This window comes from Mirounga angustirostris, unplaced genomic scaffold (assembly GCF_029215605.1).
Source record: "Mirounga angustirostris isolate CCGP_5_RB_7025 unplaced genomic scaffold, mMirAng1.0.hap1 SCAF_7, whole genome shotgun sequence".
NCBI classification, from domain to species: domain Eukaryota; kingdom Metazoa; phylum Chordata; class Mammalia; order Carnivora; family Phocidae; genus Mirounga; species Mirounga angustirostris.
Window position 1 is genome coordinate 80,424,155 of NW_026991715.1, and position 27,972 is coordinate 80,452,126.

Below are 27,972 nucleotides of genomic sequence, written 5' to 3' on the forward strand. Positions count from 1 at the left end.
AGAATACTAGAGTGTTGCTGGCAGCCTGGCTGGTTTCAAGTTGTTTACAATTAAATTTCCTGTATTAAATGATTAAAATCATAACTCTATGAATACTAAAAACCACTGAATTTTCACTTTAAATGAGTGAATTTTATGTTATGTTAATTTTACACACACACACGCACACACACACACGCCATCATATTCAAGCCTGGTAAACCACGGCCATCCTCAAAGCCTGAAAGCTCCCAGTCACAGCTGGGCCATGTAGAAACGGCTTCTTGTCTTCCAAAACAGAGTCATAGCTCCTTCAAATAATGAATCATTCCTACTCCTACCAGGGGCCTCACTAATGAGTTCCCTAGCTTCACACTGGTGAAAATGCCCTACAGATGTCCTGCTTAGGCCAGCTTTCTACCCTTCCCCAAGGTGTCCTGCAACACTGCCTTCCTTGCTTAGGTACAGGCCCACAGATATGGGAACATCTTTGTTGTGTGTGGAAGTCTGTGTCCCACAGCAGAATTTCTCTGCCTGGTGCTGTCCCTGTCCTCTTGCTGTGCTCCCCCTACCCCCCAATCTCACCATCAGACAGATCTACTGCCTACTTCGGATTCCTCAGCTCAGGGAGCCTCAGTCTGTGACATTCAAAACCTAAAAGACAGAAGGCCTCCCAGAGGGGAGAGATGTGAAAGCTAGCTATGGAAAGAACTGAACAGATGTGGGAAGAGAACAGAAAACATTCAGCTTTCTACTCCTTCACTACCTTCAGTGCCCATTCTGTCTTCCCTACTTACACATGACCAGTCCTTCATTACAGTTGGAATAAAACTCTTTACTACTGGAGCCAAACACAGCTTCTTCTCTGAGTGAACTAAAAGGTCATATTGCTTCAGCAAAGCCCTGTATCCCAATGACCCTGGCAATCTAGGTATCTTAGTAAAATTATATACTACGCTAAGACTTTTAGGTTCTATTATGAACTGACCAGAATTCAAAGGAAGATTAAGAATTAAAGGCTAATAACTTCAAGTTTGTGAGGTAGGATAGGATATATTCCTAAGAATTTCTGATTCTCATTCTGGAAAAAAAAAGTTCTCTATTTTTCAAACTGAAAATTGAGGTAAAAATAGGAAAGTGATATGCTATATAAATTACACTGGATTGTAAATTCTTAGCAAAGACAAAGTGCTATGTGATTACAAAATAATATGTTACTGCAGAGACTAATGTTCTGTCTCATTCCGTTTCTATTGGCCAATGAGAATGAGATCTTGAGAACTTGCGTGCTTTATTTGTAGCCCCTTATTGTAGCTATATCCATTGAAAGGGGGAAGGGGGCCAAATGCTCTACCGCCATCATTCATAAAGCTAGGAACCCTGCTTGAGCATCTGTTTGATTGGCCAGGTAATATAAATAATGCCACAGAGTATGCAGAATCAGTCACCAGATGCTTTGGATGGCTACCTCAGCAATGATTAACAAGAAATGTGGCAGGTCAATGGCAAGTACAGATCTCTGTAGCAAAGAGAATGTCCAGGCCTCTCCAAAGGGACACATATGAATTAAAGTTGTATTCTGGAGAATTCTGACCTGTGCATAAATGAATGCTGAATTCCTATCCCCTGAACTCCAGACTCATATCCAAATATCTACCCAACAGATATACTCGAATGTATAATAAGCATCTCGAACTCAACATGTTCAAACTGAACTTCTCTTTTCTTCCCCAAACCTGTTCTTCCTAGTCTTCCTCACATCAGTAGCTTCCAGTCCTGCAGGCCTAAAAAGTTAAGAGTCCTCATAGATTCCTCTCTTCCTCTAAACAGCTATTTCCAGTGTCAGCAAATCCTGTTTACCTTCAAAATATAACCAATACTAACCATTTCTCACCACCTCTATTGCTATTAGTGCCATCATCATCTCTCCCCTGAGTTGCCACAACAACCTCATAACCAGTCTTCCAAAGTGCTTTCTCTGCCCATTCCCATTCCAGCTTCCAGAGTGATTATCTAAAAAAATAAGTCAGATAATGTCACTTTTCTCAAACACTTTCAGTGAGCTCCCATATTAAACTAAAAACAGGGACACCCGGGTGGCTCAGTCGGTTAAGCCTCTGCCTTCGGCTCAGGTCATGATCCCGGGGTCCTGGGGTCAAGCCCTGCATCGGGCTCCCTGCTCCGTGGGGGAGCCTGCTTCTCTCTCTCCCACTCCCCCTGCTTGTGTTCCCTCTCTCGCTGTGTCTCTCTCGGTCAAATAAATAAAATCTTAAAAAAAACCAAAAACCAAAAAAACCCCCAAAATACTAAAAACAGAGTTCATACAATGGCCTACATGGCCGGAAACAATTTATTCTACCCCCTACTCTCTGTGATCTCCTGCTATACTCCCCTTTATGCTGTTCTAGATCTCCTGGGCCCCTTCTTATTCCTCAAAAAAACCAGACACAGAAACACTGCAGCATCTTTGCACTTGCTATTTCTTCTCTCTGGAATGCTCTTCCCCCAGGTATACATATGGCTCCTTTTCTCATTTCATTCAAAACTTTGCCCATGTGTCACCTTCTTCTATGTTGATTTTTCTGCTCCCTATTGTGTTTCTGACTTAATCCATACTTTTTTTTTTTATGTAGCTGTAACTAACTTACTCATTTTCACTGCCATTTAGTATTCTATTGTATGAATATGTCACAATTTATTTATCCATTCTATTGATGGATATCTACGGTGTTTCCATATGTTTTGCTATTACAAAAAAAATAAATCCTCTTATAAATATTCTTGAACATAGCTCCTGGCACAAAATTGCTGATTATAGACTTGTGCATCTTCAGCTTCGCTACATAATGCTAAATTGTTTTTCCAAAATAGTTGTATCAATTGATACACTCACCAATTATGTATAACTGTATTATCTGCTCTATATCCTTGCTGGTGTTTTCAATTATTCCCAATATGGTAGGTTTTTAATTATCTTTAATAATGGTTTTGATCTGCATTTTTTATGGCTATTAATGAGATTGAGCATCTTTTAGTATGTTGATTGACTGTATCAGGATTCCAACAGGGAACAAATGACAAGTTAGGATAATCAAAGGAACTAAGTACAAAGATGTGCATGGAGTGTAGGAGAACCCAGTCTGTCCACAATAGAGTTGTTTCCACTCCTAGATCCAAAAGGACAAGAGGAGGAAAAGGTTACTGAAAACCTAGAATAGTCTTACAAAGCAGAAACCTTCGGTTAAAAGAAATAGCTAGAGTGAGGAAGGGATCAAGGAGAAAAAATATCTCAACTTCATTTTCCTCCCTCCTGCTGATCTTCTGTCAGGAATCCCCATTGGCTAAATCCAACTGGAAGTCAAAGCGAATGGGAACTCTGCTGTTGCCAGGATCCTGGACAGAGCACAGGGTGAAGAATGTGAAGTTGGTATGTAGGGGCAAACAAAAGATATTTGCAGGGGCTATTCATGTTCACTTTTCTCTCCTATGAAGTACCTGTTCAAGACTTTTGCCCATTTTTATATTAGGTTGTCTTCTTCATATTGATTTATATTAGTTCTTTATGTGGACAATGATTTCTATTGCAAATACTAGTTTTTTTTGTAATCCTTATGACTTTTCTTTCTTTTTTCTTGCCCTAATATACTGGCTAGAGCACCTAATACAATAGCAGTGACACCTGTCTTGTTCATGACCTTAAAGAGAATATTTTCAATGTTTTCTTCATTAAGTATAAAGCTTACTATTGGCTTTTTTCTTAATAACATATATTGTATCAGGATAAGGAAATGCTCTTTTGAGTTTGCCAAGAGTTTCTTGTTGCTGTTGTTTAAATTTCAAATTGGTGTTAATATTTAACAAATATTTTTTCTGCATATACTAGGTCCAGGGTCTAAAAACTAGTGTCCCCAAAGGCTAAATCCTGCCCACATTTTTTAAAAAATAAAGCTTTACTGGAAAACAGCCACACATACTTGTTTAGTACATATGGCTGTTTTCACACTACAATGGCAAAAATGTGTAGTTCTATGGCCTGCAAAGCTAAAAATATTTACTATCTAGTTAGCCTTTTGCAGAAGTTTGCCAACTAGATGATTATACAACTTTCCTTTTTACCTCTGATCATATCGTTTAGCAGGCTATTCTCAAAGTGAACACCCCAAATCCATTCCTTGTCCTTTACTGCTCTATTCCCTACAAGGCTTATTTTTACTGCTTGCATCCCCAAGCTCCCTTGCCACTGGCTTTTCACGGAGGCTGACAAATGAGAGGCAACAGCAGGAGATGGGAGAGTGGTAGCCCTCACTGGTCACAGTACTGACTTGTTATGGTTCTGACAGAGGACACATTCTTCTATGGCTACAAATACTGATGGTTAAACCGTCTTCCATAATTCCATCTCTCACTAAGCATTTCCTCTCCTTGCCCTTTCATTCCTAGAGGTTCCTGGCTATTATTGGTCACCAAAGGGATGTCCAACTATCCGTTACTGGTTCCATTAATCCTTCTTTAAGCTGTTCCTTAAATTTCCTTCAGTTATAACTATTTTTTGTGTTTCATCTCTTTCTTGCCATGCCTCTTAGAAATGCAGCCATTAATTATACGAATTGCTTTTCCAGCACTGAATCAACCTTTAATTTTTGGGATCTACCCAATTGGTCATAATGCATATTGTTATATGTCACTGTATTCAGTTTGTTTTTTTATTCTTTTAGGTCTTTGTATTTATTTTTATTTTTTAAATTTTATTTTAATTCAATTAATAAACATATAGTGTATTATTAATTTCAGAGGTACAGTTCAGTGATTGATCAGGTGCTGTATTTGTGAGAGAATAATCTGTTATTTTCCTTTCTCATTCTGTCCTTTTCAGATTTTGACTATTATGATTATGCCACCCTCATGCCAAGATTTAAGGAGTATTCTTTCTGTTTCCTGTTTCTAGCCTGAATAATTTGTGTAAGATGTAATATTATGTGTTCTTTAAGTTTTGTTATAAATGTTTGGTAAAATCATCTGGCTTATTATTTCTTTTTGAATCACTTTTGCCAGTTAAATTTTTTTAGAATTTATCCATTTTAAGGTTTCAAGTTCATTAAAACAAAGTTGTAATATCCTCTATCTTTTAAATGTATGCCTCATATCAGGTTCTGACCCTTTTTACCTCACAGTATTGTTTATAAATTCCCTAGTTTATTTTTTCTTAGTAGAATCACTAAATCTTGCCTCAGTTCATGTCATTATATGTTTATTTTCTATTCCATTAATTTCTATTATCCTTGTGATTTCAATTGTTCTATTTTCTTTAGGCTTATTCACTTGTTCTTTTTATATCACATTAAATTAGATGCTTAACTCATTACTTTGCAACCCTTATTTTTTTTCCAATATAAGCACATAAGTCATAAATTTTCCTCTCAGGACAATTTGAGCTGCATCCCACAGATTTTTTTAAACAGCTTTAATGAGATATAATTCACATAGCATATAATTTACCCAGTTAAAGTGAATACTTTAATAATTTCTGGTATATTACTAACTTTACAATAAATTATGGTAAAATATATATAATATAGAAGTTGCCATTTTAACCATTTGAAGTCTACCATTCAGTGACATTAATTACATTCACAATGCTGTGCAACCATCACCACTATTTCCAACGTTTTCATCACTTCAAATAGGAACTTTGTAATCAATAACCATTAACTCTCCTTTCCCCCTCCCCTAGGCCCTGGTAACTACTAATCTACTGCCTCTGTAAATTTGCCTATTCTTAAATTTCATTAAGTGAAATCATACAATATTTGTCCTTTTTGTTTGGCTTATTTCATTTAGAATAATGCCTTCAATGGTTGATGAAGTAGCATTATTCAGAACTCCATTCCTTTTGATAGCTAAATAATATTCCACCATATGTATATACTGCATTTTGTTTATCCATTCACTTGTTGATGGACACTTGGGTTGTTTCCACCTTTTGGCCATTGTGAATAATGCTGCAATAAACACTGGTGTACAAATATCTCTTCCAGTCCCAGCTTTCAGTTCCTTTGGGTATATACCTACGAGTGAAATTACTGGGTCATATGGTAATTCTGTCTAGCTTTTTGAAGAACAGCCAAACTGTTTTCCCCACGACTGCACCATTTTACCTTCCTATCAGCAATGTACAAGGGTTCCAATTTGTCTACATTCTCAATACTTGCTATTTTCCATTAAAAAATATTACAGCCATTCTAGATGTGATGTGGTATCTCATTGTGGTTTTGATTTGCTTTTCCCTAATTACTAATGATGTTGAGCATCTTTTCCTTTTTCTGGCCATTTCTATATCTTTGGAGAAATGCATAATCGAATCCTCTGCACACTTTTTTAAAGATTTTATTTATTTATTTGACAGAGAGAGAATGTACAAGCAGGGGGAGTGGCAGGCAGAGGGAGAGGGAGAAGTAGGCTCCCTGCAGAGCAGAGAGGCCAGTGTGGGGGCTCGATGCTGGGCTCAATCCCAGGACCCTGGGATCATGACCTGAGCCAAAGGCAGATGCTTAACCCACTGAGCCACCCAGGTGTCCGCCTCTGCACATTTTTAAATTGAGTTGTCATTTTGTATGTTGAATTATAAGAGTTTCTATTTTTTAAATTTTTTTGAATTATGAATTTTTAATATATTTATATATTTTCTGGATTTTATGGGTTTTTAGCATTACATAAAAAGAAGCCATTACCTCTTCAAACCATAACATATTAATTACCTCAGGTAATATTAGTGATTATTAAAGATAATTTGTGATGGGTATGGCTTAACAGAGGTCTGACTTTAGGTCGTATTCTGAAAGCCTAGGCAGATTTGCCACTGATTTACTTCTAGCTATGACCAAGTCACATAAACCACCACTACGATCATTGTTTATTTACCACATAAAATTAAAAAATGTATATGTATATATTTGTAAGGATGAAATTCTAAATAAAAAGAGCAAAACCTAGAACAAAATACTGCTCAGAAGCTCAGAGACTATAGATTTTGTATTATGATGCAACAGAAAAACATGATATTAGAGAAAGAGAACCATTCCATTTAGTATTTTTCTCTCCATCACTATATGAAAATGGTACAGGGGAAGGATTAAAGTCAGATGCCCTTTTCTTTAGTTTCTCCTCCATTCTCCACTTCAATTCCTGAGACCTTTCAGAACTAACAGAGACTTCATTGGGATGTAGGGGAGAGGAATGAAGTTGTCATTGGCTATCTGGTCTCCTCCAGCTACCCACCCGGCCAAGGAATTGGCTCTCCTGTGTGTTCCTCACAAGGACCTTCAAAATTTGAACAATGAGGTGGTCAGAAAGAGGAAGTCCCCTGGTCCCAGTGCCACTTAACTTCTAAACAAGTTGTGGGCGGGTACACAAAGGAAGTAGCATTAATGGGCATAAGGAAGAAAGGGGGTGAGGAGAACACTGAGGGATTGATTAGAGGAAGCAAAAGTCATTTGGCCTGGGACTCAAGCTCAGGGCAAGCTACCAATGTAGGTACTTTTTAATTTGATGGCACTGAATTGATCTTTGCCTGCTTAACATTAATTAACACTGCACAAGGCTAGCATTTCCCACTGAATAATAAAAGCACTTGTAGAAAACAAAAGTTTGAAATAAGTTTGCTTTTTAAATGCTTATTTTTTCTTTTAATTACTACTTATACTGGTTAGAAACTCCCACTGGAAGCGGCACAATCCTTTTTAGATGTGTGAACAAAACATTGTTACAACTTTCTATACAGTCAAAAATAAGCAGAAGAGAATACTTACGTTTTTTTTTCAAGGCTTAACATAGGGATCCCAACAAGATGTCTGTGCAAAAGGCTACCAATGAGATTTTAAGATTGGATGTAAGTAAAGAAATGTATTCATTAAGAACTATGGGTACTACTTTACTATCCTATTGGAATGTAAGCTCTAGGAGGGTAGGGATTTTTGTTTCTCATTAATATAACCTCAGTGCCAGAACAGTACTTGGAGCAGAGCAGGCATTTAATACATATCTTTTTTGAGTGTATGAAAGAATCCCATAGCTAAATATGTATTAAGTTTTCTTTTATATATCTTAGTGAGTTGCTTTTTTTTTAGACAGTCACGTAAGAAAATTTTACACTGGAAAAGTTAATCATATTTAAAAATAACTTTTCAAGCCAGGATATTATTCTCATTTAAAATATATTTCTCTTTTGGGGCACCTGGGTGGCTCAGTTCGTTAAGTGTCTGCCTTCGGCTCAGGTCATGATCCCGACATCCTGGGATCGAGCCCCGCATCGGACTCTGTGCTCAGCGGCGAGCCTGCTTCTCCCTCTCCCTCTGCCTGCCTGTCTGCCTACTTGTGATCTCTCTGCCAAATAAATAAATAAAATCTTTAAAATATATATATATGCATATATATATATATATGTATTTCTCTTTTATTGTAGCTCAGCATCTCCATTTTCTTTCTTTTTTTTAAAGATTTTATTTATTTGACAGAGAGAGAGAGAGCAGCAGAGGGAGAGGGAGAAGCAGAATCCCCACTGAGCAAGGGAGCCCCATGTGGGACTCGATCGTGGGACCCCGGGTTCATGACCTGAGCCGAAGGCCTACGCTTTACTGACTGAGCCACCTGCCCTTAGCATCTCCATTTTCTACTATATGTTTTTATGTGTTCATAAAAATATACCACAAGGTGGCATACAAAACCCATAAAGACATTTCTGGAATTCTGTCAAAATTTTACTATATACTTATAGAAAACCTCCCTGAAATCCAGGCAAGAGGATTTGCTTGAGGGCTAGGCTCTGTCCCACTCTAGCATATGTCCCTCCCTACAGGGCGAGAAGACCACAGAGCCCAGGGACATGCCCCTTCTCACCTGGAGAACCTCTTCCAAGGCCTTCCTGGTCCGTTCTAGAAGGGCAGATGAAGCTGGCGAGCACATTCCAAAGGTCTGGACTGCTCAGGCAATGCATCTGCAGGAGCTGGGATAGGTTGTCCTTGGGACAAAGAGGGCTCTCTGAGTCCATCTCTCCCTGCTTTGCCACTCATTAGCGCAGGGCTTGAGGAGTCCAAGAATTCTGGGAACCTTAAGAAGGCATCTTTGTCAAGGTAGGAACAGTTTGTTAGTGTGATTTATAACTTCTGATTATTTACACATATGGTATGTGGACCTCCATTTTCACTGACAGCGCCCTGCAAACAGTAGAGACAAGACTGTGTATGTATATAATTCATTGATTTTTTATGGTGTATATTTGCTTACTTATAATCTGTACCTGGAATCTCTACATTTCAGAATCCCGAGATTTCAATAACAAAATCAGCAGCTTATTTGAATAGCTTGTATTGGCTATCAGGAAGTAAAAATGATTCATCAAAATGGTCTACAATAGAATTTGTAAACAAAGGTAAGTACAGCAGCTATTATACTTATCTACCACTATTTCGGTTTTCCTCCTTCCAGGAATATAGTAGGACTGTACTTACCTATCCTTTGGTGTTAGGTGTGGCTATGTGGCTAGCATTTTTTTGAGCTCTGGTTTATACTCTTTTTATAGTAATTTTATTGAGATTGAATTCTCATATCATAAAATTCACCCTTTCATAGGGTACACAGTTTAGAGGATTTTAGTATTTTCAGTTATGCAACTAACATCACTAACTTTAATACTTTTGTACCATTGCCACAGAAAGAAACCTGTACCTGTTAGATTATGACTAGGTTTGACCACTGCAACTTGAGTAGGAAGGTTGTACATAATGTGACAACAAGTCTTTTCATAGCTAGTGCTGGGTTCACCACGTTCTCCCCTTGCCATGGTGGCTGGTGTATTCCACAGGTGAGGCTCCATAAGCCTGCATCTTGGAGGATACAAATGGAACCACGCCCTTAATGAACCAAGAATGTGGCTAAGAAATAAAGTTTCATTGTGTTTAGTCACTAAGATTTGGGGGTGGGCTCTAGACACGGCATAGCATAGCACACCATGATCCATACACACAGGATAAAGATCTGTTTGATCAGGGCACCTGGGTGGCTCAGTTGGTTAAGCGACTGCCTTCGGATCAGGTCATGATCCTGGAGTCCCTGGATTGAGTCCTGCATCAGGCTCCCTGCTCAGCGGGGAGTCTGCTTCTCCCTCTGACCCTCTTCCCTCTCATGCTCGCTCTCATTCTCTCTCTCAAATAAATAAATAAAATCTTTAAAAAAAATATGTTTGATCAGAAACTATCTGAGGCAGAGTTTTTTAAAAGTGCTTAGAAATTGTAATTATAAAAGACTCATTACTAATCACCTTCTTATAATGAAAAAGAGGCTGATTTTGAATGAGATGATTATTGAAGGAAAATCACTTCATTTAAGCTAAGAAAAGGACACTTCACCAATTATATTTACCATCGAGGGTCCAACATGACTCCATCATGAACTTTGGTCTGCTGATGGGAACATGATAGATATCACTATTTGGGACACTATGCTTTCTTAAGGTTTCTTTCTGGAATCCTACCTGGAATTTACTTGGGTCTATGGTATAAGACAAAGCCCCAGATTGGTATTTTTTTCCTTCAATCATTTACCCTTCAGCCCATATTAAACATAATTTAATCTTTCTTCTTAAATGAGTAATTGCAACATCTCAGGTCTCCATTTTCAGTATCATATCACTGTTCAGTATGGTTGATACATAAAATGTGAGATATTCTGTAGATCTTAAGGTATGCTCTATTCATTAATAATGCTACCAGCATAGTTTAGGTTTCCATTACTCATCATCACTATAAAATCATATCAACGAATCCCCATTCTTTTGTTTTCCTCTAATCTTTTAGCTGCCACCAGATTAAACTTACCAAAATGTAGTTCTGATAATGACACTTCCCTATACAAAAGCCTTAGATAGAGGCTCCTGGCTGGCTCAGTTCGTGGAGCATGCGACTCTCTTCATTTGGGGTATTGAGTTCAAGCCCCACGTTGGGTGTAGAGCTTACATTAAAAAAAAAAAAAAAAGAAGAAGTAGTAAAAAACAGAACCAAAAACCAAACAAAAACTTTCAAAAACCCTCAGAAAATAAAAAATAATTTAGCTAGGTATTCTATTACTTTGCTAGGGCTGCCATAACAAAGTACCACAAACTGGGTTGCTTATAAAAAAGGTTATTTATTGTCTCACAGTTCTGGAAGCTACAAATCTGAGATGAAGATGTTGACAAGGATGGTTCCTTCTGAGGGCTGTAGGAAGAATCTGTTCTATGCCTCTTCCTTAGTCCCAGGTGGTTTGACAGTAATCGTTGGCATTCCTTGGCTTGTAGAAGAATAACCCCAATCCCTGCCTTCCCCTTCACATGGTACTGTCCTTGAGTCTATGTCCAAATTTCTTCCTTTTATAAGGACATCAGTCATGTGAGATTAGGACCCCATTCTACTCCAATATGACCTCATCTTAACTAATGTTTACATTTGTAATAACCTTATTTCCAAATGAAGTTACATTCTGAAGTACTAGAGTTTAGGACTTCAACACAGGAATCTGGAGGTACACAATTCAATCCATAACAGTATTCAAAGCCCTCCACAAGGTTTCCTACTTTCCTTTTCAGCTTTATTTTCCCATACCTTACTACTTCACCTTACACCTGAGGCACTGCAGACAACAAAAAGCTTTCTGTGAATCACTACAGTATTTTTCTGTCTCTGTTCATTTTTCTTCCTCTAATTCTTTTGTACCCTCTCATCACATCCTGTGCATTCTTCAAGGTCAAACTCAAATGATCCTTTTAAGCATAAATCTAAGTTTTCTATTTAGAAGTAACTTCTTTTTTTTTTGACTCCCTAGGTGTATTATTTGTGCTTCTCTAATGGAATTTTGCGTGTAATTTGTAACTTGTGTTATACATGGCTTATATGGTCTATAATCCTTACCAGACTGTAAGCCCCTTATGAAGATAAGACACACATCTAACTCATCCTTTAACTTTCCCATGGTATCAAAGTGCTTTATAACAAATATTTGTTGAATAAAGTTATAAATATCATAGAGCTTATAGTTTAAAATCTGATAGTACTTATTTTATCATTAGCATTTACTCAAGACTACAGAAAAAAAATTTTATTAATGGGTGCTTTTGACTTTAATACATGTTATGGAAATGCACAAATGTTTTCAAACCAATATACAGATTCAAATATGAATTCTGAGCCTAGAAGGTGAAATTATCAATGTCCTATAAGAGCCCATTAAACAATCCTAAATTCTTTCCTACAATAGTATTTTTAAAAGTTCCAATGACACAAACAAGTTTCACTTAATTCATTGTTATAGTTGAATAAATATTTATTAATCCCATTCTAGGCAGTTCAAACTTATTTTTTAAAGGGGAGAAATACTCCCCCCGCCAATTAAACTGAAAACATGGTACCAATACCAGAGAAAGATCTGATACTCTTGAGCTGGAATTTAGTTTCCTTCCTAAGAAGCAATCATGCTTTGCCTAGTCTATTTTCATAAGAAAAAGTGAATTCCATATATTATATGCTTCCTTTGCCTTTACATATATGTACTGACGTTCAAACATGACACAAGTTTAGATAAATTAATAGTTATAAAATAAACCTTCAGGATTTAGTCATTCAGAGCGTGTTAAGACACTTCTATACAACTTTTTTTAAATGGAAAAGATAAAGATTCAAAAAGAAAAACAAGCACTTTACATGAATTTTGGTATTTACTAACTTAAGTACTCAAGGACTTGGTTTGAAGAGTCCAACAGACTGAAAGTCTGCTTTTCAAGAGTACTATGATCTTCTATCAATGGAGAGATTTTGGCATTTCTAAATTCTAATAGTTCACGATCCTTGCTTGATGTTAGTAATTCATTATTGACTACGCCAGTAGTTGCATCTTCTACCAGAATATTTGCTTGGTATGCTCCAACTGGAATTTCAGGCAATCCAATGTAGTCATGATCTGCCACTACTGAACCTTGTAAGAGATAAAGACTGTCTGAAAGAAGAAACATCGTAAGTTCACCTTTTAGAATTACAATTAAACATCATTTTAAAATTAAACAATGTTAAATGAGGACAAAATCCCAAGTAATAAAAACGAACTCTAAGATTAACTTCTGTTGGGTTCTCCTATCTACTAAATAAATATACACGTCAAAGAATGAATAAAATGATACATACATTTGACAGTTCATATATATAGAATTCAGGAAAGACCAAAGATTTTAAAAGAGCCAACTCTGGGGCACCTGGGTGGCTCAGCTGGTTAAGCAGCTGCCTTCGGCTCGGGTCATGATCTCAGGGTCCTGGGATCGAGCCCCGCATCAGGCTCCCTGCTCCACCTCAGTGGGAGGCCTGCTTCTCCCTCTCCCACTCCCCCCGCTGGTATTCCCTCTCTCACTGTCTCTCTGTCAAATAAATAAAATGTTTAAAAATAAATAAATAAAAGAACCGACTTTTCCTGTTCCCTTGATCTGTCTTTGGCAGGTATGTGTGAGGGAGTAGAAGCAGCTGAAGATTATGGTAAAGATTAAAAGCAAAGTTATAAAACTCTATTTTTGATGATGACAGGCTTAACATACTTTTGCAAGGTACTTCTGAGTCAATTAATGGGATATTGAAAGATATTTAACAAATTAAATCCTTATTGTAACTTTAATCTTCATAGAATCCATATTAGGATAATGTCAAGTTGTTGATAATTAGGGCAATAATATTGAGTTGTTTATAATATGAAATTATAAACTAAAATGAAGATGAAGTTACTAGCATCAGGCTTATATGTAAGTAGGCAGTTTAAAATGCTTAGCCTATTTTAGTCTAATTTAATACCAAAATGCTCATGAATTTCTAAGGTGGAGCTAAATTCATACTGAAATACTAACAAGGAATTTCCCTTTAATTCTATTTTTTTTTTCTTTAATTCTATTTTGAGCAAATTTATCATCACTATCAGGAAAAAAATGCTTAATATGAATGTTAAACAGATGGCAAAGCAGTAGCATCTTTATAAAAAAAGGTTAATGTATATAAAAGGATTCCTCCCTACGTGGTATTTTAATTCATTACAACAAGGAACTCTTCCACCATAGATGATTAACTTCCTGGACCCCTGCCTTCTCTTTCTGGATTTTCTCCCAAAACATTAATGATTCTCTTTAAGATTTTAATAGCTTAAAGAGCCCTCAAATTTTAAGTTCAAGAAATAGCAAAAGGAAGATTAATTGCCCATTAGATCAGAAATCAAGGGAAGTTTCTCAGAGCAGATAAATTTCCTAATAAACCCTGGAACACGATCCTATTCAACCCATTCTCGTACTAATATGTGAAAAGCTCACTGAACCTATTCCAATCCCATAAGTTTACACACTTAAGAACTTTTGATTTAAAAACTTAAAAAGATCAAAGCCATGCTGCTCTCTACCCACAGATGGCCTAAGTGGACTTGAGTTTGTATGGACATTTAGTTTTGTACATTTTGTTCTTCATTAGGCAAAGTATACTTGGTATTTTAGTTTTGAGAGGTTTTTCCAAGTTTTACCCCACCAATTCTTATTCATGCAAAAGTAGTAATTAGATTGAAAAAGATGGTAAGATATACATATTTATGATGAAAACAAAAGTATGGATAATTGATTTTTATATGTTAGCATGGGATGAATTACTGGACAAGAGAACAATTCTGAAAGATAAAAACCAAATCATATAACTCATGAGAAGTGTTATTGCCCAAGAGCAGCAAGATGGAGCAAAAACATGACCAATGCATTTGAAACACTTTTAGAATGTGTTGCAGGAGGTTCAACATCAAAGTTCACTCTTAGGTTCGTAATACTGGAGAAAGCTAGACACTAATATATAAGAGAACTTTAAAAGGTTAGGTATGGGGGTGCCTGGGTGGCTCAGTTGGTTAAGCAACTGCCTTCAGCTCGGGCCATGATCCTGGAGTCCTGGGATTGAGTCCCGCATCGGGCTCCCTGCTCAGCGGGGAGTCTGCTTCTCCCTCTGACCCTCCCCCTCTCATGCTCTCTGTCTCTCATTCTCTCTCTCAGATAAATAAATAAACTCTTTAAAAAAAAAGGTTAGGTACGATAAAAGTATTGCTAATGAAATTTTTCAAATAAGCCATGGGAATTCCATATTTCAAGGCTTGCACAATGCTGCAAAGTATCGGTGACAGCAGATACCATAGATTTAAGGTATTTCCAAAGATCCTTACAAAAATCTTTGATGAAGGAAGTTTCCAGTCTCAAAAATTATTTTCCATACAGATAAAGCAAGTCTCTTTTAGAAAAGTATGTCCAGTAAATATGTATCAATAGGGAAATATGCATAGACATAAAAGCAAGTCTCTTTTAGAAAAGTATGTCCAGTAAATATGTATCAATAGGGAAATATGCATAGACATAAAGCTCTTAGAAGTTGCCACTTTGATGTCCTGGAAATGCATTCACAGACCTTGAGCTTAAGCACCTCTTAGTTACACTAGACTTTGAAACAAATGGACTTTATCAACCTCACTTGTTTGTAAGAGGAGAGCTTCTATGTGTCATATATCTCCATATATGTATATGTCTTTATATAGTACACATACTTTCTCTTTTAAATGAGTGATAAATTTTAATGTACCTATTTAAAAAAAAAGGTACCTATTGTAATAAAACTGTAGAGAACAAGAACTATACCTGGCAAATTCCACACAAATCACTTTATATGCAATGGAAAATTACTCTGGAGATTTCAAGCCTTGTTTGTGTAGGAAAAAAGCCCCCAAATTCTCATTCATTCAGAAAGGTCAAATGTGTTTCAACTCCTGCTATGGTCTAAATCTACTGGAGCCAACAGAAATGCTCTTTAACATCAAAACAAATTACCAAAAATTATCAGAAAAGAGACTTTTGAGACCCTACACATACGATTAAATAATAATCAGATACACTAGGTTATATCAAATATATTATTAAAATTATTTTCACATATTTCTTTATAATTTAACATGGCTACTAGAAAACTTAAAATTATATTACTACATAGTTTTTGTATTTTATACATATATCTATTGGTCAGTACTGATGTAGGATAATCCTGAATTAGGGATATGAAAAAGAACAAGATAAATATTGCCCCCGAGAGAGAGAGGTAAACATACCATATTAAAGCATTTTTCTATTCAGTCATATTACATAATAAGCTTATTTTTTCATTCTATTAATTTAATTATCATTATGACATTTGTTTGATGAAAGCATTATTTCAGTTTTGACCAGACTGAATAATTAAGTCTTTAGGTTTTTACAAACGAAGGTAAGGTGTTATCAGCCGTTTTGACTTACTTTTCCTTATGTAGTTTTAAGGAGTAAAAAAATGAAATTAAGAAATAAATTTTTTAATTTCTCTAAGGAGAAATATAAGTTAAAATTAAAGTCTCAGAAAAGTCAGAGTGATTCGGATTAGTTTATTTCATCAAACATAAAGAAAAGTACACGGTTTTTGAATACTAAATTTTCTTATTCTGAAAAGAGGTGACCAGACTAATTCTATACATAGCCTGATATCCTAGAACTATTAGAATATATTGCCACACCAGTATACCCGCCCTTTCTTATGATAAAGCAACAAATAACTGTAATCTGATAGTACGTAATTGTCACTATGATAGATAACCAACACTAACAACAGAGAACTGAATGACTCTCAGTTTAAAGATGATACAACTCAGAGTCCAAAGGGAGGCTCTTTGTTAATAAAGTAAAAATCATGGGCTTAATAATAAAGAACTAAGATTTGTTTTGTTTCATGAATGTAGACCATAACTGTGGTAGGGAGAATAATGGGCCCCTAAAGATGTCCATGTACTACAACTCCCTGGAAATGTATTACCTTACATGACAAAGGAGAAATAGAGAAGTGATGGAATAAGGTTGATAACCAGCTGACCCTAAAATAGGGAGATTATCCTGCATTATCCAGGTGGGCCCAACAATAAGGGTCCTTAACTGTAGAAGGGGGAAGAAGAGAAGGCTGCAGTGACTTGTGATGTGAGGAGGACTCTACCTGTCATTGCTGGCTTTGAAGACAGAGGCAGGAGACCACAAGCCAAGCAGTGTGGGCAGCCCCTAAAAGTTGGAAAGGCAAGGAAACAGGTTCTTTTTTAGGGCCTCCAGAAAGGAACACAGCCCTACCAATGCCTGATTTTAGCTCAGTAAGACCTATCTATGTTGGAATTCTAAGCTATAGAACTGTAAGACCTGTTTTAAACCATTAAATTTATGATAATTTGTTATGGTATCAATAGAAAACTTATAAACTAATGAAAACCATCTCAGAAACTGTGAAGGGCAATCAGCAGACAGAAATCTATCACAACTCCTATCCAAAATAAAACAATAAAACTACTCAAAATCTATATTGGATAGAATAATGAGTCAGTAATACTTTTCTTTTCAGAGGGGAACATTATGATTACAAAGAGATATAATGGTATGTCCTAAAACTTACTAAAAGAATTAGTCTTGAAAAAGTACCTGGCATTGAACGACACAAAATGACATAGGCCTGCTTAAAATAGCAGAGAGAAATATTGTATACCTAGTACTGAATGTGCTCCCTCTAAGTTATGTTCTAGGTAAGAGTGGATAAGTGGTTGGCAACAGAAGCTTATCTGCTTTGGACAGTGAGTCTTTAAAACAGCTACGAGATCTCACAGCTGGTAAGAGTAGCAATAACAAGTACAGACAGACAAATTCATAGTTCTTTTGGCTATACCTCTTCCAAATTTATGTCAAATGAAAGAACAGGATTTAAGACATTCAAAGGCATTTAGTTTGCTTTACACTTTGTTCAAGGACTCTTTAAAATCAGCTTCTGAGGCAAAGATGTGCAGGATAATATGTGATACTGAAGAAAAAGATGGCAGAAATCACATTTATTTTGAATTTCTCCAAAGAAAAGAAACACAAAATAAGGAACAAATAGTAATCAAGAACAAGATTCCAGGATGGCCAGGTCACACTTCCTTTGGTTAACAAGAAAAAACAATTTTACCCATCTACCTCAGTTTCTTACATGTACTGGTACTAATATTATAATTTCCTTTATATTACTGGAAGAAATATGTGCAGAGAATTCAAGCATGAGGGAAAAATTAGACTTCCTCTGTTTAGAAACTGTTCTACTCAATTGGATTCTGAAATATGCAGGAGTAGCAAAATGTTTGGCCTCCTTTCTGAGAAAGTCTTTGGCAAGAGCAAATTGTAAAATGTTGAAGTAAATTCTGATACAGCAACATTCTAAATGTAAATTTTGTATTCATTAAGGAAGGCTAACACATTAGAAGGCAGTGAGTCCTAAATGCTGAGGTTAGGGAGAAAATCTTGCTAAAGAAAGGACAACATGTACCTGTATAATCTTTTTCTCTTCTACTTAACTTACATAAGACAGAAATCATAAACGGTAGCTCAGTACTGAAAAGAAGTACAAGGAATGAAAGTGCCGATCTTCCAACAAAGAGAATGAAGGTACTGCGAGCTTTCAGAATTAGAACAGTCCAAGGTAAGTTTACTAATAGAGCAATCAGGCTGTCACAAGCAGAAGGAAAGGTAGGAAGAGTTTTTAACTTGAGAGTTTTGATCCAGATCAGAAGCAACGTTGAGCTATTTACTGCAGCCCCCAAGGGCTTTTATCCTAAAAAAATAAGGTAAGTGTAAATATTGTTACTGTTGCTCTTGTAATATTCACTTATGCCTGTTAAATAACTCAGTTGTTTAAAAATGTACTAAATTCATCTTCCACTAATTGTTACTCATATTCAAATATTATTGATGCTTTATTTTTCTTTATAGGAAAAGCAAAATTAACTGGCTGAGGTACCAATTCACTCCCTCTCAGTTATCCACCCCAGAGAAACTCTAGGGATCAGTTACAATAGGACAGAATAAAACAGTCTCCATTAAGTGGAATTTAATCTGAAAGCCATAGCAAAATGTCATTTATCTCTTAATCTCTGCAAGAAAGGGTTAAAGAAATCAGGATATCCTTCTGACTGTTCAAAACCACATGTGGGGGCAAGTATAATCTTGTTCAGGCTATCGCCTCCTCTTATAGCACCTTACAGCATTCTGGTTACACCACACCCCACACCCTCCCCTGCATCTATCATGACCTGACTATGGCATAACATCAAAAATTAATCACTTTTTTTAAAGTTCCCTAGTATATTTATCTCACAACAGAATTCTGGATAGTATGTTTGGTTTTGGTATCACTTATCTTAGTTGGTATTTTCTCAAGTTAAACCGAGACACAAAGTGACAAAATATTGTGAAAGTGAAAATCGAGAAGATGTAATTCTTCCTTCTGTCAAATAGGTCTAGTATCTCCTACATGAACTGTGGGGTAAATGTGTGAAAAGTACCCTAGAAATCAGAATAGGATCTCTTACAAGCCTGACAGTTGCAGAAGAGTCATTCTAATAAAACAGAATACCTGAGATCTAAAATTATATACCACATTTTATAAAAATGAGAAGGGAAAAGAAAACCTAACTAAGAGAAGGGGTTTTGGCTGGGTTGGGGGTGGATTCTTATATTATTTTTAACTTCCCTCCTCATTCACGGAAAGTAAAAATGTAAAGAAATGACAGATGCTTACCTTGTTCACTGGACTCTCTTACATAGGGCTTAAGGTGGGACATTTTGATAGGTCTTTTAAGTCGAGTCCCAGTGTTGTCTCTCAGAACAGCACATCCACTTTCTGTAATATAGTCTATGACACAAGGTCCAACCCATTCAGACTGGAAACGACCGTCCTTCCACCAATTTTTCCTTTGTCTTAAAACTTCATGACCCACTTTTAAACGAAATGGATTTAATTGCTTTGGTTTCTTTTTAACAATGATTTTGCTTTTATTCAGTTCATCAGGATTGTTGTTCTCCATCTTCAAGAGCATAATAAAAGAGAGAACAAAGGGATGAAAGAGCTGTAGTTTCCTGAAGGTAAATGCAGATAATAACAAGATGGTTACTTATTGAGATACTAATACAAAGCAAAATTGAATCCCATTTAATCCTGAAAGTAATATTTCAAAACTAGTATCATTACCCCAACTTTACAAAGAAGTTAAACGGAGAAAGGTTAAGTAATTGGCCCAAATCAAACAACTGGAAAGCAACAAAATCAGGAATATGAATTCAGCTCTACTTGATTGCAAAGAACAAAGTTTTCCCTTTACTGTCTCTCAGAATTTTAGAGCTAATAAGCACACTGCATAATCAAAACAAAAGCAGAATTTAACAGAAAAAATTTGGCTTTAGTATATCATATGTATACCATATGTGTGTGTGCATCTGTATGTGTGTGTGCATGCTGAAAATTTTAAAATTATTTCGTGGATTTTTAGATTATAGTTTTCTATTAAACAGAATCACCTGTCCTGCTGAAGTTGTCTTATTCTCCATTATTTTATCAGCTTCTTTAATTGCACCTAAAATTTTGGCAAACATACTTGTATCATCACCATCCACCTCATGAAGAACATCTGAAGTCTCAGGCATATAAGGATTGCGATTAAACATTTGAAAATATGGTGTATTTTTAGGAGGTTCCTATTTTAAGGAAAATGGAAAATGATTTGTAATAAATTATTTATGTAGCCAAGAAACAGTCATAACTCAAAAGTACAGAATTATAAAAAGACACATACCAAGTGAGTTACATTGAAGGCAAATGAAATGGCTGATAGGTGATCATCCCAGTTGTTTGGGTGGTCAGCACAGTGTTTAGAAAGAAATGCTTTGATTGTGCTAGGTGTACTTTCAGTTGGATTAACAGTTTGGGAGGTATGAGAAATTACAATTTGCTTTGTGCCAAACAATCCACACAGTTCAACATTGATCTGAAAAATATATAAAAGTTGACTTTAAAATTCATATTTTAAATGAGATTAGGACTTGAGCTTGACTGAAAGGTTTCAAAAGAATCTGAATCTTGCCTTTTTCATTGAACCATACCCATTCTATATAAAAACATACATACCATATTTTGCAATTACCATTTATTGAGTCCTTACTATCTACTGGTCAATACACTAGATGTTTTACATTACTGTCGTTATACCTTACAACAATCATGAATTCTCATTAACCCCATTTCAAAGATAAGAAGCTTTGGGAGGTTAAGTGCCTTGCCAAACATACATATACAGCAAGGAAATGGAAGAACAGAATTTAACACTAACTCTGAGTTCATATAACATTTTAATTCAGCAGACAATTTCTCAAATAAACACTAGGTCACATAAACCAGTTAATAGTTACATGACTTTGGCAGGTAACTAAACTTCTGTGTACTCAGTTTCCTATCTGTAAAATGAGGAAGATCCTACTCAGAACCCTTTTGAGAATTATATGAGTAGATGTTTGTAAAGTACCTAAAACAGTTATTGGCAAGTATTAAGCACTTTATAACTTATAATGTTATTATTATTGTGGTGGTTATATTTATTATCTGCAGGGCCTAAAAAAAGTCAAAATGAGTTTAGAAAACTTCAAACAGTAAGCCTGTAAAATGTAAAATAACTTATTTTTCCCACCTTATGCCTCAGATTATTTTTTATTATTATTTTTAACTGGGTAAACTTTTGGTTAATAAACTTGTCTTTTAAAAGATTGTATTCTTATTGCCTAATTGTAAGAAGACAAGTAGTATCACAGTAACTAAAAAGGTAAAGCTAATAAAAAACCTACCAAAACCAAAACCACATTTCCCAAGCTTCCTTGTAAGAAAGGAGTAGTCATGTGATATAGTTTTGGTCAAAAAGATATAAGTGGAAGTTATTGGGCTTTTAAAAGTTGTTGGGTAGACTCAGCTGCTACTAGGTATTTTATCTATTGTCCTCCCCATTCTTTCTGTCTGAAATATAGATTTTTGTGGCATGGGCTCTGGCAGCCAAATTGTGAACCTAGGACTGAGAGTCACATCTCAAAGATGGTGGAAGAGAAAACTAGAAGCATGGGTTCCCAAAGACATTCAGGTTACTCTTCCAACCTTGGACAGCCTGGCCTTCTTTTACCTTTTGGAGTTTATATATTGGGCACGAGAGGAGTTCTCTTACTTGCAGCTAATACAGTTCCTAGCTGATATATGTACTAATTTAGGCTGCCACCTTTGAAACTTAAAAAAAAAAAAAAAAAAAAAGATTTATTTATTTATTTGAGAGAGACAGCACGAGTTGGGGAGGGGAAGGGAGCAGAGGAAGAGGGAGAGAATCCCAAGCAGATTCAGTGCTGAGCGTAGAGCCTGACGTGTCTCATGACCACGAGATCAGGACCTGAGCTGAAACCAAGAGTGGGATGCTTAACTGCGCCACCGAGGCACCCCTTCTTTTAATCTTTTAACTCAAAAGTAGTTAAAGAGGTATCTTTTAAAAAAAAAAAAAAAAGAAGGGAAAAAAAAAAAATCCTAGAGGGGCACCTGGCTGGCTCAGTGGGTAGAGCATGTGACTCTTGATCTTCAGGTTGTAAGATCAAGCCCCACATTGGGTATAGAGATTACTTAAAAATAAAATCTTAAAAAAAAAAAAAAGAGAGAGAGAAAAAATCTCAGAGAATTGGTATCATTTGAGTCAGCCTCAATCTGAGGTCTTAATCAATGCTTTTAAATGACTGAGCTCTGGAAAAGGGTCAAACAACTTCTTTGTTTCAAGAGGTTGTTGCCTAAGAATGATTCAGTGAATTCATTTGTGGGATGCCAGCCTGATAACCTAACCCCAGAGCCTTTTTTTCTCCCATCAAACCAGACATTTTATTAGTTGTTACAATTTTGGTTTTCCATAAGACCTATTTTTAAAATCAAAGAAGCAGATTTTCCTTTGGAAACATTTATTTTCTTTCCTTTAGAGTTTTACAAAAAGTCTGTGCACTTTATTGAAACATCTATATTTTCATCCAACTGTGTTTGTAATACACAAACTGTATGCATCCACATTGTAATATTCTAATCTTATTTCAATACTTCAGCAGTGTTTGGTACGTTTTTGCTGACAAAAGAAAACATCATTTTGTCACCATTATGCTAATATTTAAGCCATTTACATCACAGCAAAAAGAACAAATTTTCTCAATCATCTGTGATTTTTAGTTTTTTTGCTATTAAACTTCACAAAAGAGGCTTATAAACATTTACTGTTAACTTTGGTAAAATTTCCAAAGTCCTGGATTATCACATGACTTTAAACATAACTGGAAAAACTGGTGATTCATAATAGCTTCATACTGTCATTATTTTTATCTCTAAGCACTTTATGTACTTAGGGTGAGGCTTTTCATTAGATATGGTGGAAGCAAATCAGTATTTCAAATCAGTTTCTTGATATTTTGAATTTTGGTGACCAATTTCCTATCAGATCCAATTAGTTCATATTTGTTTTCATCTCATTAAAGTTTCTATAAAAGAACTAGTACCAGAAGTTAAGTAGAAGTGTCAGCTCTATCACTTTCTTGTGGTTGACAGGTAATTGCATTATTAGTATTATCTTGTTCTCACTGTAAGAAACTTAAGCCACATGACTATTCCATGAGGAGTAGTTTGGTCAAAACTAGATGATATTCAGAAACACAATTACTACTGAAAACCAAGAATGAGCAAGGGAACTACTATAAACCTCTTTTATGTTGTGGATTCTTACTCTTTTCTCAAGATACCTTCATATATCATGTGTGATGTACAATCATCTGCCTTGTCGATCTGGGATGCTATTAATCATCTCTACACATTATTAGCAAAACTTCCTTTCTTTCTTATTTATTAGATAAAAAAGAAATATAAGCAGAAGTTCTAACATTGTTATCCCATAAACTGGATTGTTTCATACACCTCATTTTGACCATTGCTGTGTCAGTCACAGCAGGCAAGATTATGTGATAGTTACAAAACACATTCAAGTCTCAGCTTTAATGCAACAACCTTACTGCTTGCTCCTACGAACTTGGCTATGGGTCAGGGTGTCTCTTCAAGGCAACTATTCTTGACTACGTGCCTCAGCAATCCTAGATGAGAGGAATCCCACCACCCTATAATGTAGTATCTGGAATGTTCGGTCAATTCCCCAGAAAAAAAATTAAGTATTATTACTATTTTTTTCAGATAAGTTAAAATGGTCTTAGTTTGCAGTATTCATTCCTATTTAATTTGAACACTTTTCCACGTTTGTTATTTATTTCTTACAGATTTACTTATTTGGCGGGGGGGGGGGGGGGGGGGGGAGCGTGCCATATGTGCAAATGCATGGGAGCCGGAGGAAGGAACAGAGAGGGAGAGGGACAAGCAGACTCGTGCTGAGCACAGAGCCAACACGGGGCTCAAACCCAGGACCCTGAGATCATGACCTGAGTGAAATCAAGAGTCAAACACTTAATCAACTGAACCACTCAGGAGCTGGGAACTTGGGGATTTTGGGAGGGTTTCCATCATTCCCTGATACAGATGGCTCACAGTGCTTAAACTATACAAACAAGGTAGTTTATGCTGAACACCTTTTTTCCTTTAGGAATCTAGGATTCTGGTACAAGCCCAGGCAGAGGGTGCCTTTGTGACCGGCTCCCAGTAAAAATCCTAGGCACTGAGGGGTGCCTAAGTGGCTGTCGGTTAAGCATCTACCTTCGGCTCAGGTCATAATCTTGGGGTCCTGGGATCGAGCCCCACATTGGGCGATCTGCTCAGTGAGGAGTATGCTTCTCCCTCTCACTTTCCCTCTGCACTCTCCCTCTCTCAAATAATAATAATAATAAAAGATTAACCTTAAAAAAAAAACCCTAGGCACTGTGTCTCTAAAGAGCTTCCCTGGTAGATAACATTTTACATGTGTTTGCTATAACTCCTTGTTAACAGAATTAAACATGTCTGGCTGTGTCTGATTTTTTTCTTATACCAGTACTGTTTAATTTTGAAAATTTTAAAATATGCCTTAAGTGTCATAGTCACTATTCCTTTTTTAGAATTTTCATATATATTCTTGCTTGCATATTCTTTCAAGTTAACTTTAATCTGGAAAAAGATGAGGGCAAGAAATAAGCTCCCTCCTTATTAATGCTGATTAGAAATTAATTATATAAATTAATTTTGATTTGGGAAAAAATCAGTACCTTTCAATATTGAATATTCTCATTCATAAACATGATATATTTCTCCATTTACTCAATTCTCCCTCTATATGTCAATCATAGAATTTTTTTTTAAGATTTTATTTTTAAGTAATCTCTACACCCAACGTGGGGCTTGAACTTCCAACCCCGAGATCAAGAGTCACATGCTCTACCCACTGAACCAGCCAGGGGCCCCCCATCACAGAATTTTTAAGCTAGAAGTAAACAAGGATTATTTGGTCCAACTTCCTCATTTTAGTTTTAGGAAACCTGAAGACAGATTTACAATTACTTAGTTGCACAATTAATACAAAAATCCTGGTCTCTTAAGTTTCCAGTCCAGCTACTTTTGTGCTATACAATATTAAACCTCTATACCTGTAGCAGTTTATATAAACTTACTAAGAACCTATAATGCACAGGTGTGCTAGGCATTGAAGGTAAGTAAAATATGCTCTTAGACCTAACTAATTATTTGTCTTACCTCATGAATGAACTCTTCTCTTTGGTCCATTATTATTTTCTGAGGCGGTCCATATAAGAAAAATATATTGATAATAGCTTTAGAAATTTCTGATGCTGAAACATCACAGAGAGGCAAAATCACAACCCACTTTGTGAACAAATCTGTCATGATTATAGTATAAACGTGACTTCTGTTGCTTGCATGAAATGGGCCCATCAGATCAACAGTAACTATACTCCATGGATTCTCCACCTTGAGAAGGTGCTGTTTAGGTGCTAGAATAACTGTATTTTTTGCCACTTGGCAATGCTGACAAGCATATACCTATAAAACAGACACACAATAAGAAAAAAGATATATAGATGTTAATATATTCAACATAATAAAAGCAGTCTTATAAATATGAAGTTTTTATTAAAATTGTTTATAGTTACTTTGTGTTTCGAAGGAGAAACTTTTAGACTATTCTCAGAATAGAATAAAACCTTCTGTTCAGAAAAACAAGCAAATATGACTTGCTATTACAATCCACTGACTACTTTAAGGGGTCTTATTCACATAGAACATAATTCTAGTTTACAGTCAACAAATATTATGTAAATAAATCTTAAAACCAATTTCTTACATCAAATTTGTTATATTTTTAAGTCAGTATCTGAATACACAATAATTTCTATAAGTAAAAGATTTTTTCTTTTAAAGTTATCATTCCTTTTTTTTTAAATTTTATTTTATTATGTTAATCACCATACATCACTAGTTTTTGATGTAGTGTTCCATGATTCATTGTTTGTGTATAACACCCAGTGCTCCATTCAATACGTGCCCTCCTTAACACCCATCACTGGGCTAACCCATCCCCCACGCCCCTCCCCTCTAGAACCCTCAGTTTGTGTCTCAGAGTCCATAGTCTCTCATGGTTCATCTCCCCTTCCTATTCCCCCCCCTTCATTTTTCCCTTCCTACTATCTTTTTTTTTTTTTTTAACATATAATGTATTATTTGTTTCAGAGGTACAGGTCTGTGATTCATCAGTTATCATTCTAATAAATTCATTCACTGATCTATTTCAATAGTATTTATTAAAACATAATTTTATTAAAAAAATACTTACAGATGCCAGCAATTCCTCAAGGCCCCAGGAAAACAGAACAAAAATAGAGCCCATGCTGCCATGGAGCTTTTAATGTGAGTGGGATGAGAACTGATTAACATATGGATGGTGCCAATGTTCAACATATTTCTAGAATTCCACTTTGGAAACCACCTTCAAACCAACTTGTGAACAAAATTTTATAAACTCTCTTTGCATTAGTTACTTTTAATCAAAAGTTTTATTGTCCAATTTATCTACTAGCTTTCATCATAAATAACCTCTATTTCTAAAAATCATATCCATTCTCAAATGATAAAGATTTGACAAGATCAAAGGAATGTGTGGCAGGTTCTAAAGGCAAATACAAATATTGAGGTCTTGGAATACATGCACAGACTACAAACTGATAACTTACAAATGCTATTTAAATGTTGGTTTAGTTCTTTATACCTGAAATGACAATCTTTTGATATACTATTATAATTATTAAAAGGATTCTCACATAGATACCAAGTCATATAGAGTACACTAGAAAGAGTAGGGATCAGATGATCTACCAGTAAGAATACCAGAATTCCTATATCCTATAAGAAGCTGAAGGTTGAAATAAGTTATAAAGTTACAAAACTCAGACTAATTTCATCATTTTTACAACTTGATTTTGCCTTTAGTTGGTTTTGGGTCTCTGCCATATTTGACATTTTTTACATCAAGATGAGATATGCACAAAAGAAGAGAGCACACACTGGACCTGACCTATGAACAGATTCTCCTCTCAAGAAAAGATTATCTGACTGCCATCAAAGAGGTAATCATTTAGTCAAAGGAATTTCAGCCCCATTTGAATTCTGTGATACATAAAGAGTTCAATGATGAAAATCTGTTTATAAATAACCTATTAAATATGCTATTTTTCAAATATTTAAATAATGTTTTAGTTCAAATTATACTTTAGTGATTTTAAAGGAGAATTCTGAAAAACTGATTTCTTTTTTTTCTTTTTTTTAGAGAAGGAGGGGGGAGGGGAAGAGGGAGAGAGAGAATCTTAAGCAGGCTTCATGCCCAGTGCGGAGCCCCAAGTGGGCTGAGATCATGACCTGAGCTGAAATCAAGAGTCAGGCGCTTAACTGACTGAGCGACCCAGGCGCCCCAAAGGAGAATTCTGATGGGAAGTAAAACTCCTTTTAAATGTTTTTGTACAAACACTACCCATACAAAAAGTACTTAACAAGAGGTAATATCCAGAGTAAATCTGGAGCAATAATGAATTTT

General features: G+C 35.8%; 1 protein-coding gene across 10 annotated transcripts in view; it reads right to left on the reverse strand.

Moving 5' to 3' along the window:
• The window catches only part of GIN1 (gypsy retrotransposon integrase 1), an 85,131-nt gene that overhangs the window by 45,095 nt on the left and 12,064 nt on the right, over positions 1-27,972 (reverse strand). For 5 of the 10 annotated variants that reach the window (XM_064596434.1, XM_064596435.1, XM_064596432.1 and 2 more), the window contains exons 4-10: positions 25,623-25,928; positions 20,701-20,892; positions 20,426-20,602; positions 19,650-19,935; positions 12,727-12,996; positions 10,848-10,980; positions 8,872-9,188 (exon numbers count right to left, since the gene is read on the reverse strand). In XM_064596434.1, the coding sequence (XP_064452504.1) occupies positions 10,913-10,980; positions 12,727-12,996; positions 19,650-19,935; positions 20,426-20,602; positions 20,701-20,892; positions 25,623-25,928 (1,299 nt within the window). In that variant the 3' untranslated portion in view covers positions 8,872-9,188; positions 10,848-10,912. Of the gene's footprint in view, positions 1-3,969; positions 7,839-8,871; positions 9,189-10,847; positions 10,981-12,087; positions 12,997-17,054; positions 17,117-19,649; positions 19,936-20,425; positions 20,603-20,700; positions 20,893-25,622; positions 25,929-27,972 lie in introns of those variants that run through there. The other 5 variants (XM_054513146.2, XM_064596438.1, XM_064596439.1 and 2 more) reach the window with 5 other exon arrangements.